Source organism: Cetorhinus maximus, chromosome 8 (genome assembly GCF_964194155.1).
Source record: "Cetorhinus maximus chromosome 8, sCetMax3.hap1.1, whole genome shotgun sequence".
Classification (NCBI taxonomy): domain Eukaryota; kingdom Metazoa; phylum Chordata; class Chondrichthyes; order Lamniformes; family Cetorhinidae; genus Cetorhinus; species Cetorhinus maximus.
The window spans coordinates 126,584,953-126,597,602 of NC_135886.1; the positions used below are offsets into that span (position 1 = coordinate 126,584,953).

Here is a 12,650-nt window from a genome sequence, read left to right on the forward strand (position 1 = left end):
ATACACTGAAATCACAGGCTCTTCGCAGGAAGTGACTGTTCAATCACTTCAGAAAAATAATTTGTTCCTACCCCCTGAGCTGCAAAGCTCTTGCTTACTCTCACATACCCAGGGTTGGAAAACAGCAGTCTTCTGTGTCCTCCAGCTCGCAATATCAGGCAAACAAAATTATACGCTGTGCATTCTGCCTGTCTGATATGCTTCAGACTTGCTCCCTCCCCGCTCACTGGACACTGTCCTGATCCCTTGCGGCAAAAATTTTCACATGGCGGGTGGGCCAATTAAGGCCTGCCCAGCGTAAGATGCGACCGGTAGTGCTCAGCGCTACCTGTGCAGGCAGGGGGAGGAGGGAGACTTGGGACCCGCGCTTTATCACGCATGCATGGAGCTGCCTCAGGGAGATTCAATCGACATTAAAATTATTAAATAAAAGGTTTAAAAAATTATTTCAGCATAAGTTGGGACATGTTTTTATAATTACGAAATTTTAAAAATTTATTTAATAAAAACTTTAGGAAACCTCATCCCACTCGTGGATGAGGTTTCCTAAAAAACGCAAAGGCCGCTTGGGCTTTTCGCCTGCCCGACAACCTTACGGTTGGACAGGCAGCGTTAATAATTACAATAATTGCTTTGTTAATGGCCTTAATAGGCCACTTACATTTTGGCGGGCATGCCACCGACTCCGGTGCACGTCCACCGAACGAAATGTCGTGAGACGCATGCCCGACGTCGTCGCGCGTCATTTTACGCATCGGTGTGTCAGGCCCGCCCATGCACGCCGACTGAAAAATTCTGCCCTTGAAATCTACCCTTGGGCGCTGCTCCCTCTACTCCTGCTATCACAGCTAGAGAAATTCAGGAAATGCTACAAGGCAAAAAATGACTCTTACTTCATTCTGCATTTCGAAAGTAGTCTTCAAAAGGATTATTTCAAGAGTTGGGGCTCTAGATTATGCTAAGGGGAATGGATAATATAGATGCAAACAGTTTATTTAATTTGGATGGCAGGGTAATAGTAATACATTTCAAGGAAGACTTGAATTTTAAAGGAATTTCTTTCTTAGAGGATTGGCTATGTGGAATAACCTTACAGTTAAAGGAATAAAATGATGTTTACACCTTTTTTAAAAAATGGATTTGGGTTGAGAGAAAATGGTATAATTAAAAGGTCAGTGATGACTGAATGCCAAGGAGCAACCCTGCTTGGAACAGCCAGGAAAGAACAAAACCAGAATCAGAAACTGCAGCGCTTATACAGTCAGCTCCTACAGTAGGCTTCTGAGTTGATCTGTGAACATATTATACAAGTCAACTGAGCATTGCAACTACAGGCCAGCCAGTTTACCCTTGTGGGCTGGGAAAGCTTTTAGAAATGTTAATTTGGGACAAAATGAACATGTCACTTGGACAAGTGTGAATTAGTTAAGGAAAGCCAGTGTAGATTTGTTAATGGAAGATCATGTTTAACCAATTTGATTTGAGTTCTTGATAAGGTAATGGAGAGGGTTGATGAGGGTAATGCAGGTAATGTGGTACATAGACCTCCTAAAGGCATTTTATAAAGTGCCACATAATAGGCTTGTCAGCAACACGGAAGTCCAAGCTTAACTGGACCAGCCATATGACTACTAAGGCGTGTCAGAGGCTGGGAATTCTGTGGCGAGTAACTCACCTCTTGACTTCTTAAAGCCTGTCCACCATCTAAAAGGCACAAGTCAGGAGTGTGACACTTTCCACTTGCCTGGATGAGTGCAGCTCCAACAACACTCAAGAAGCTCAAGACCATCCAGGACAAAGCAGCCGCTTGATTGGCACCCCATCCACCACCTTCAATATACACTCCCTCCACCACTCCTGCACAGTGGCAAAGATGTGTACCATCTACAAAATGCACTGCAGCAATTTGCCAAGGCTCCTTTGACAGCACCTTCCAAACCTGTGACCTCTACCATCTAGAAAAAGAAGGGCGGCAGACGCATGGAAACAGCTCCAACCTTGCAAGTTCACTTCCAAGTCACACACCATCCTGTCATTGCCGTTCTTTCACAGCCACAGAGTCAAAATCCTGGAACTCCCTGCCTGACAGCACTGCAGGTGTGCCTGCACTAAATAGACTGGAGTAGTTCAAGAAGGCAGCTGATTCCCATCTTGCCAACTAAGTTCACATCCCAAGAATGAATAAAAAGAATGTTTAAAAAAGGAACAGTGGCAGCACGACTGAGTAGCAGCAAACAGGGATTGGTGGCGAACGGTTGCATTTTTGGACTGGAGAAAGGGATACAGTGGACTTCCCCAAGGGTCATTACTAGGACAACTGCTTTCCTTAATATATATTAATGAGCTAGACTTAGGTGTACAGGACTACAACATTTGTAGTTGATATGAGGTGTAGACAGGCAGGTGAAATGGACAAACATGTCACAGATGAAATTTAATGCAGAGAAGTGTGAAGTAATACATTTACAATACAAAATAAAGGGCACAATTCTAAAGGGGATGCAGGGACAGAGAGGCATGTTAGCTTTCTGTGATTCATGTACAAGAACACTCGGGTTCATGTGAATACCAACATTTCCTAGTCTCTCACCATTTAAAAAATATTTTGCATTTCTATTCTTCCGACAAAAGTGGATAACTTCATGGGCAGGATTTTGCCCTTGGCAGGGGTGCTCGGAGGGGGTGGCCGATCGGCTCCGCTCTGCGATTTCACGGGGGCGGGCCAATTAAGGCCCGCCCAGTGTGGATCGCGAGCGGCAACGCTGAGCGCTGCCTGTGCGGGCAGGGGGAGGAGAGAGAGCCGGGCCTAGCACACAGTTCATGCACGCACAGGCACGGAGCTGCCTCAGGGAGATTGAAGCGCTGTGCAAAAAAAAATTATGAGGGGAATAAAAATGTAATAAAACATGTCCACTCATGTGGCTTTGTCACAGGAGCTGGGACATGTTTTTAATTCAAAAATAAAGTGTTCATTTAATGTTTATTTGCTTTAGGAAACCTCATCCCGCTCGTTAGGTTAGGTTGGATGGGCAGCGTAAATTTGAATTTAATTAGGTTGTTAATGGCCTTAATAGGCCTTTTAATTATCGGCGGGCGTGCAGCAGATTCCAGCGCGCGCCCGCTGAACGAAATATCGCGAGACTGTGCGATGACGTTGGAGCGCACGCCCGACATCATCACGTGTCACTTTACGCTCGGGCATATTGTGAGCCTGCTAGCCGAGTGTAATATTCTGCCCCATATTTCTGCACATTATATTCCATCTGCCATGTTCTTGCCTACTCACCCAACCTGTCTCTATACATTTGCAGCCTCTTTCTCTTCACTGCTTACTTTCCCACCTATTATCAGCGAATTTGGATACATTACACTCAGTCCTCTCATCTAGGTCTTTGGTACAGATTGTAAATGACTAAGGCGCAAGCTGATCCTTTCGGTACCTGGCTAGTTGTGGCTTGGCAACCTGAAAATGACCAGGCTATTCTTACTCTGTTTTCTGTCTATTTACCAATCCTCGATCCATATTACTTCCAATTCCCTGAGCCTTAATTCTGCACAATAAACTCTTGTGAATGCTTTTTCAAAATTCATATACACATCCACTGCTTTCCTCTTATCCACCAAACTACTTACATCCTCAAAAAACTCTAATAGGTTTGTCAAACACCATTTCCATTTCATATCTCTGTGTTGACCCAATCATATTATAATTTTCTAAGGAAACTGTTAACGTTTTCCCAATAATAGGTTCCAGCATTGTCCCTACAATTGATGTTATGATAACTAGCCTATGGTTCCTTCTGTTCTCTCTCCCTCCTTTCTTGAATAGCAGGTATAGATTTTCCACCTTCCAATCCTTGAGACTGTTTTGGAATTTAGGGAATTCTGGACGACCAAAGCCATGACAATAGCTACCTCTTTTAGAATCCTTGGATGTAGGCCATCAGGCCCAGGAGACTTTTTGCTTTTAGTTCCATTAATTTGTCCAATACTATTTATTTACTGATTCTAATCTCTTTAAGTTCCTCAGACACTATCGTTGGCTTCCCACTATTTTCAGAATGTTACTGTATCTTACACAATCTCTGTTACTTCCTTATTCCCCAGTTTAATTTCTCCCAATTCTGCTTCTACAGGAGCTACATTTACTTTCGCTAATCTCTTCCTTTTTACATACTTAACAGAAACTTTTACAATCTGCTTTTGTATCTCTTGATAGTTTATTCTCTATTCCATTTTCTCTTTCTTTATTAATTTCTTGCTGAACTCTGAAACTCCTCCAATCTTCTGACCTTTCATCAGGAAGCCTTCGACTGGCAACGCTGAATGGAATCTTTCATGTTCGGCGGGTGTCTCATGTGCTGCCTGAAAAAGCGGTGAGACACCCGTGTTGACTCCTGGGTGGAAGGCCCACCGTATCTTCTGTCCATCAGGCAGCTAAGGGGACAGCGACAGGCCTTACTCCTGGCTGAGGACTCCAGGATATGACACCCTGCCCGCCTAAAGCTGCCAGCCAATCTGAGGAGGGCAGCTTTTACACTTGCCAGCACCACGAAGACGTAACTGCTGCCAGAACAATACCTCCCGGAGTTCCAGGATCGTGGAGCGACCTGGAAAAAGGCGAGTGCTGTTGGGGTGGGGGAGGAAGGTTGGGGGGGTGGGGGTGGTCTTGCGGGGTGGAGGTTGTGGTGAGAGGGAGGCTTTGGGGGTTGGTAAGGGGATGGCTGTCAGCGGCCACTCCCCTCGTCCATGTCCTGGATCATGTGCAGACTGTGCAGATCGAGGCCCCTGCCTGTTGACATGCAGCCCGCACAGTTTTATCAGTCATACAGGCGCCTGGAGCTGGGAAGTTCACAGCAGAGATGGGAACAGGCATGTGAATGGCCACTTAAGGGACTGAAGTGCAGGCGGGGCAGGAAGTTTGACCATGGGCCTTCCCGCTCAGAACTTACTTCCAGTGGAGGCGGAAAGGCATCAGGTATTGGTCCTATTGCCAGCCCACCAAATCTTCAGGCCCGCCTGCCCGCCCGCCTCCTTCCCCATCTCCTGTGGGGCAGAAGGTTCTGGCCATTAACACTATTTCTCTCTCCACAATTGCTGCCAGATCTGATGCGTATTTTCAGCATTTCCTGTTTTTATTTCAGATTTCCAGCATCGGCAGTATTTTGCTTTTGCCTCAGGCTTACAAATTATACTTCAAAATCTACCAGCTCCACCCTCAACTCTCATTTCCACCCTCTTCAGCTTCAACTGGATAGTCAATGGAATTACTCAGGTAGGATTTTTTTTTCACTTGTTAAAATTTTTTAAAAAAGAGATTTGCATATCATTCTAGTGTGGCCAGGCTTAAAGTCCCATTCAGTCTGATGAATCAGAATCTATCCTCACCACTTTATACCAGTGACAAAGAAAATATGTTTCACTTACTGAGCAGCCATTACCTGCTTTAGGGAAATTATCTTGTCATCAGATGCCTTTTGTCATCAGATGCTAATGCAACTGAAATACATGCAGCTACTAGAAATATCAATCCAAATTTTGAAAAAGCATGTTCAGGAGAATTGAGGTCTAGAGGGGTACCTTTAATAGAAAATGTTTCCAAGCTCAGTATTCAAACAACAGGCTCATTACAACAACTTGTATTTTTACAGCATCTTTAATGTGGAAAAAAATGCCATTTAAGTGCTTCACCAAGGCACGATCAGAAATGGATAAAGAGCCAAAGAAGGAGATATGAAGTGGGGTGGCCGAAGGTTTATTTGAAGAGGTGGGTTTGAAGAAGGAGGGTCTTAAGAGGTGAAAAGAGGTCGAGTGCTGGGGGGATTTAAGGGAGGGGGTGATGCACAAAAAGCCAGAATCAGAGAGAAAGATAATCTTGGGAGAAGTTGTAGACTGGGAGTGGTTACAGAGATTAAGTGGGGTGAAGCCATGAATCAATTTAGACATGAGAATGCAAATTTGAAATCGGAGGCTTTGGGGGAGCCAAGAGCTGATGTAGGTCAGCAAGGACGATGTTGAAATGGGGCCCGGTGTGGGGTAAGAAATGGGCAGGAGAGCTGAGGATGGAAGATGGAAGACTGATCAGGGGAGCATTGAAGTACTTGCTCTGGAGGTGGCAAAGGCATAGCTGGAGTTTCAACAGCAGATGGGCAGAGGCAGGGTGGAAATGGGTGATGTTACAGAGGTGAAAGTACACGGCATTTTTGACAGAGGGTTCATTGGGGATTGAAGCTCAACTTGGGTCCAATCGAATGTGGAGATTGTGAAAGCCTGCTTCAGCCTGAGACAATGGTTGGGGAGGGGGATGAAATTGATGGCAGGAATATGGGGTTTATGGTGGGTGTTGAAGATGATAGCTTAGTCTCCCCACTGTTTACCACATAAAACCCTTGCAGCAGGTGTTCCCAAACTGGTACTCACATACCTGTGGGTACTGGAAACATATCTGGGGGATATGGAAGAGAAATTTTCTAAGGGTGGATTTAATGCCTAATGCAAACAATGAATCATTCTTTTCCTCATTTATTTTAATTCATTATATTTTCATTGTGCGTCTGTAAGCAAATAAAACATTAGGATCTTTCCTAGTGGATATTTGCTCTGCCTGTTTCACTTTTGCCAAATGCAAGGGCATGCAGGGGCGGGCCGGTCATTTTGACCCAAGGGGACAGGTCTCCGCTATTTGGTCACCAGTGATCCCTCAGCTCACTCTTTGAGATTCCTAGCCTGTGTCGGAGGTGTCCATTGAGGACTCGTCATCTTCCAAGCTACTTGGGAGCCGGCTGGGTCACCTGGAATAATGCACCGTCCAGGTGGAGGAGACTATCACCCACGTTTATCCAGCCTTGTGTCTGGAGGAGCGGGATAAGCCACCCACCTCCAGTGGTTTCCTGAGAGCCTAACCATGGGCCCCTGAGAGACCCTCGTGTCTCCAGGCAGACTCTTTTGGGGAAGGGGGGACTGCATCATCTGCTCCCATGGGGGCGTCTCTACATCCTGAGAGTAGCCCAGTTCCTCTGGAATCCTGCTGCCACCGATTGGCGCAAGAAGAGTCAGGAAGAGCCGGTACCACATGATGCAGGGCAAAAGTCTCTGTTATTGATTACGGTAAGAAATTCAAAGTTTCCATACTTTTTAAAAGAAAACTTACCTCCGACATCACAGAATCAGAAAATCTACACGTCATTTAAATCTCCATTTATGAAACATATCATTTACACTTTATATAAATTTCTGCAATGATGGTACCAACAGTTAGAGGGGTATTTTCTTAATGATAAATGTTTAATTGATTTGTGTGCAGCTACAACCCAATAGCCTGAATAGTTAATTCAAACAAAAGCTTGCATTCATATAGTGCCTTCAATGAAAACAAAACCTTCCAGGGGGCTTCAAAATTGGAAGCTGACCAGGAAAGGAATGTGAGCCATGCAGGGTGAAATTAGTAAGGGGTGACCAAAATCTGGCCAAAAAGGTGGGTTTTGAGAAAACTTTTAAAGAAGCAGAGATTGGTGGATATGCAGAGGAGGTTAAAAGGAGAGTGAAGCCAATTTACAGAAAACCAATGATGTATCAAACTATTAACTTGCACTACAAAGATTATACACCTACGCTCAAACAAATAACCTCGCCCACCTAATTTATTACAAGTAGCACTATTAAGCCATCACTTAGGTAATATATGTTATAATGACTGCATTTTGTACAATGCATGGGCATTAAAGGGTTCAAAATATTAAACTGGTATGCTGGGTAAGAGTATTCCGGCATCTGGTAGATCTGGAAGGGAGTACGCAAAAGTAAAATTGAGGAACCCCTGCCTAATAGCAAGCAGAGGGAGGAAATGTTTGCCCCATTAGCCTGGGCTTGATATAGACTCCCAGAGAGAAAGAAAAGTATGCAAAGATTGTGTTAAATTACCACACACTCAATTCCCAATTTATCAGATCTCTTAGGAGAGCATTCCTGTGTCATTGCTGGCCAAGTGTGTGTTACAAGGCTTTAATGCAACATTGAGGAAGAGGAGCACAGAATGCCATCATAAACTGCGACAAGTCTCGTGTAAATTTATTAGTATCAGATAGATTAGACTGCGCCATTGAAAAAAAACTTCAAATAATCTGATTTTCTGTATTATTTTGTATTAAAAACAGCATAAAGGATCCTGGGCTTTATAAATAAAAGCACAGAGTTCAGAAGCAAGGAAGTTATGGTGAACCTTATCCAACACTGCTTTGGCAACAAGTGGAGCATTGTGTCCAATTCTGGGCACCACACTTTAGGAAGGATGTGATGGCCTTAGAGAAGATGTAGAGAAGGTTTACTAGAATGTTTTCAAGGATGAGGAACTACATGGATTGATTGGAGAAGCTGAGGTTGATCTCCTTAGAATAGAGAAGATCAAGAAGAGATTTCCTAGAGGTATTCAAAATCAGTTTAGACAGAGTAGATGGAGTGGAGCTGATCCAATTGTTAGTAGGGCCAAGAACCAAGCAGAGGACAGATTTAAGGTGAATAGCAAAAGAACCAAAGGTGACACAAGGAAAAATGTTTTAACACAGTGAGCAGATACAATCTGGAATTCACTGCCTGAAATAGTTGCAGGGCTATGGGGAAAGGGTGGGCAAGTTGGACTAGTTGGATTACTCATGCAGAGAGCCAACAAGGGCTCAACAGGCAGAATGGCTTCTTTCTGTGCTGTAACCATTCTCTGATAAGACGTTAGATTCCATTGTTTTAAATCATATAATGCAAAAAGGTCATTGGTAGCTTTTACACGTGCAAAACTCTGCACTGGCAGTTTTTGTAATGTTATTAATATTTTAATTTCTTGAATTTAAATCTTACCTTGTTTTACTTGAATGACTGAGTCATGACCTTGGAGGTGAACTACTGCCATCTGCAAGCAACAATTCAAACGTTACACATGAAATAGCAAACCAGAAAATTCACTAAGAACAATGGCACAAAGTCCTTGAATTAAGAGTCTTAATGACAGCACCACTTTAAAAGTAAAATAAAGAGTAAAATTAATAAAAAATGAAAATGCACAACAGACTAACTAGTACTGCAAAATGTTAACTTGTCATCCTCAGAGCTAAAACTGGACTGCATTCAAATCCAGTGTGTTAAGCCAAGGCACCGCCTCATCATCAGTCAACTTGATCTCTTCTGACAACAGAATATTAATGACGTGATAATCTTTCTAGCTGCTAAATGACCACTGTATATTTCTTGTATTTTGTGCTTATTTCACAGTTCCAGTTTTCACAATGTTTCTCATTTCTCAGAATTAAAACATGGTTTCTTTATTAATGTTTATTCTTTATTTTTGTTTGGAACACAATACACACTAGGCAGAAACTCACAGCTGATACTGTACAACTGACACAGTGCCATGGTAAACTAGCTGCACAGGGAATGTTGTCCCAACTACAGCTCAATAAGCTGCTTGTTAGCTTTCCAAGGTTTGCCAAAATCAACAGGGCTTGGTCAAGCATATTAAAGATAAGGAAACCAAGAAGGGTAGATGGAGTTAAGATACAATCAGCCATTATCTCATTGAAAGACACCTGGGTTCTCCTTCATAATCACTGTTAATTGAGCCTTGTTGAAATGAGTTTGCATGGTGGTCTTTGATGATGGATAGGCTAGGACTCAGAGATAAAAACAAAAAACTACTGCGGATGCTGGAAATCCAAAACAAAAACAGAATTACCTGGAAAAACTCAGCAGGTCTGGCCGATGCTGCCAGACCTGCTGAGTTTTTCCAGGTAAGGCTAGGACTCAGCTTCAGTTGTCCATACTGCCCAGTCACAAACTTGAAGAATGCCTGATTGGTTGAGGTAATGGAAGGTTAGCTAATACCTGTGGAGCTATACCTCACCATGAATCCCTGCTTACAGGAAAAGTGGGGAGAAATTTGCAATTATCCCACCTTATTTGACCTTCCTACGTCCTGCACCATTTGCACCTAAGAGTCGAGTGATCCATAACCTCTTAAAACCTAATTGGTTGATCAGGAAGCTGGGGACCACAAATCCACACTTCTAAACTTCATGACAGAACATGAGCGACATCTGTTAGAGGTGTCAATTGGGTTTGCCACATAAAATCATTTGGGATATTGACCAATATGATTTGATTGGGATTTAATTGCACAGGGAGGGTAGAAGTGCAAAATAAAGTAGGATATAGCAACTTAAAAAATAAGAAGAAAACATACTCTGCGTTGGACAAATCTTAAGTTAAATCAGTAAAAGTAACTCTTGGAAGAATTTTCCCCCCTGTCGGGTGCGGGGGGGTGGGGGGAGTGCAGGAGCAGACGTGGGCAGGCTCACCTCCGATCGGCGCCCCCAAATCGGGGACGCGCCGCCATTTTACGTGGGCAGGCAAATTAAGGCCCGCCCAGCGTGATGTCCACCAGGAATGCGCTCCCTGTGCGGGCGGGGCGGGGATTCCCTAATCCGGGAATGCGCAAAAGAGCGCACTGATCTCCCTGAAGCAAAGTGCTGCCAAATTTTAAAATGGTCAATGGACAAAAATAAAATTTCCCTGACATGTCCCCTCATGTGACACTGTCACATGAGTTGGGACATGTCCATCACTTTTATTCAGACTTTTATTAAATGTTTTAAAACCTTCATGAAACCTCATCCTGCCCGCGGATGAGGTTTCATGCTTTTTCTGAAACCTGCCAGGGCTCCCGGCCTGCCCGCCAACCTTAAGGTTAGACGGGCAGGTCCATTAACTACTTGAATTAGTTTTTAAATGGCCTCAATTGGCCGTTGACAGGTCGGCGGGCGCACAGCTGATTCGGCTGCGCCCCCGCTGACCTGAAAATTGAAATGAGGCGAGGTGACGTTGGGAGTTCTGCCCGACATCATCCCGCCTCATTTTACACTTCGGTGAGCAGGACCCGCCCTCCCGCTCGCTGACCTCAATATATTGGCCTCTGAATCTAATTTTAAACCCCAGGCTTTCAAAACAAAAGGCTTGTTTCGATGAATGGAATGCTGCGAATGGACGAGCACACTATCTTTTCATCCACTGTGATTTGCATTTGAATTTGGTTCTCTCCACATTGGCTGTCAGGATCATATATGAAATTCGTTTGGGCTGCCTTAATCCAGCTCCTAGAGGGCACAGGCAACCCCACTTGGATAAAAGCAAAATACTGCGGATGCTGGAAATCTGAAACAAAAACAAAAATAGCTGGAAAAATTCAGCAGGTCTGACAGCATCTGTGGAGAGGGAGACAGAGTTAACGTTTCGAGTCCGTATGACTCTTCATCAGAACTAAAGAAAAATAGAAATGAGATGAAATATAAGCTGTTTGAGGTGGGTGGGACAGGTAGAGCTGGATAGAGGGCCAGTGATAGGTGGAGGCAAAGAAGAGATTGCCAAAGATGTCATAGACAAAAGGACAAAGGGTTGTTGACGGTGGTGATTTAGCTAAAGGATGTGCTAATGGTGACATTAAGGGTAGAAAGCAGGACGAGCAAGTGACAGATAGCCCTAGTGGGGGTGGGGTGGGGGGAAGGGATCGAAATAGGCTAAAAAGTGGAGATAAAACAATGGATGGAAATAAATTTTAAAATAATAATAGAAATAGGTGGGAAAAATATATATATATTAAAAAAATATATATAAATAATTAGAAAAAGGGGGATTGGAAAGGGGGTGGGAATGGAGGAGAGAGTTCATGATCTGAAATTGTTGAACTCAATGTTAAGTCCGGAAAACTGTAAAGTGCCTAATTGGAAGATGAGGTGCTGTTCCTCCAGTTTGCATTGAGCTTCACTGGAACATTGCAGCAGGCCAAGGACGGACATGTGGGCATGAGAGCAGGGTGGTGTGTTGAAATGGCAAGCGACAGGAAGGTCTGGGTCATGCTTGCGGACAGACCGAAGGTGTTCCGCAAAGCGGTCACCCAGTCTGCGTTTGGTCTTTCCAATGTAGAGGAAACCACATTGGGAGCAGCGAATGCAGTCGACTAAATTGAGGGAAGTGCAAGTGAAATGCTGCTTCACTTGAAAGGAGTGTTTGGGCCCTTGGACGGTGAGGAGGGGGGAAGTAAAGGGGCAGGTGTTGCACCTTCTGTGATTGCGTGGGAAGGTGCCGTGGGAGGGGGTTGAGGTGTAGGGGGTGATGGAGGAGTGGACCAGTGTGTCCCGGAGGGAACGATCGCTACGGAATGCTGACAGAGGGGGCGAAGGGAAGATGTGTTTGGTGGTGGCATCATGCTGGAGTTGGCGGATATGGCGGAGGATGATCTTTTGAATGCGGAGGCTGGTGGGGTGATAAGTGAGGACAAGTGGGAACCCCATCATGTTTCTGGGAGGGAGGAGAAGGCGTGAGGGCGGATGCGCGGGAGATGGGCCGGACACGGTTGAGGGCTCTGTCAACCACCGTGGGTGGAAAACCTCGGTTAAGGAAGAAGGAGGACATGTCAGAGGAACTGTTTTGGAAAGTGGCATCATCAGAACAGATACGACGAAGGAACTGAGAGAATGGGATGGGGTCCTTACAGGAAGCATGGTGTGAGGAGCTGTAGTCGAGGTAGCTGTGGGAGTCGGTGGGCTTGTAATGAATATTGGTGGACAGTCTATCACCAGAAAGTGAGACAGAGAGGTCAAGGAAGGGAAGAT

General features: G+C 44.5%; 1 protein-coding gene across 1 annotated transcript in view; it reads right to left on the bottom strand.

Annotated features, from left to right (window-relative positions):
• The window catches only part of eda (ectodysplasin A), an 80,509-nt gene that overhangs the window by 27,298 nt on the left and 40,561 nt on the right, over positions 1 to 12,650 (bottom strand). The window contains exon 5 of the mRNA XM_078546175.1: positions 8,848 to 8,899. Coding sequence (XP_078402301.1) covers positions 8,848 to 8,899 — 52 coding nt within the window. The remainder of the gene's footprint in view (positions 1 to 8,847; positions 8,900 to 12,650) is intronic.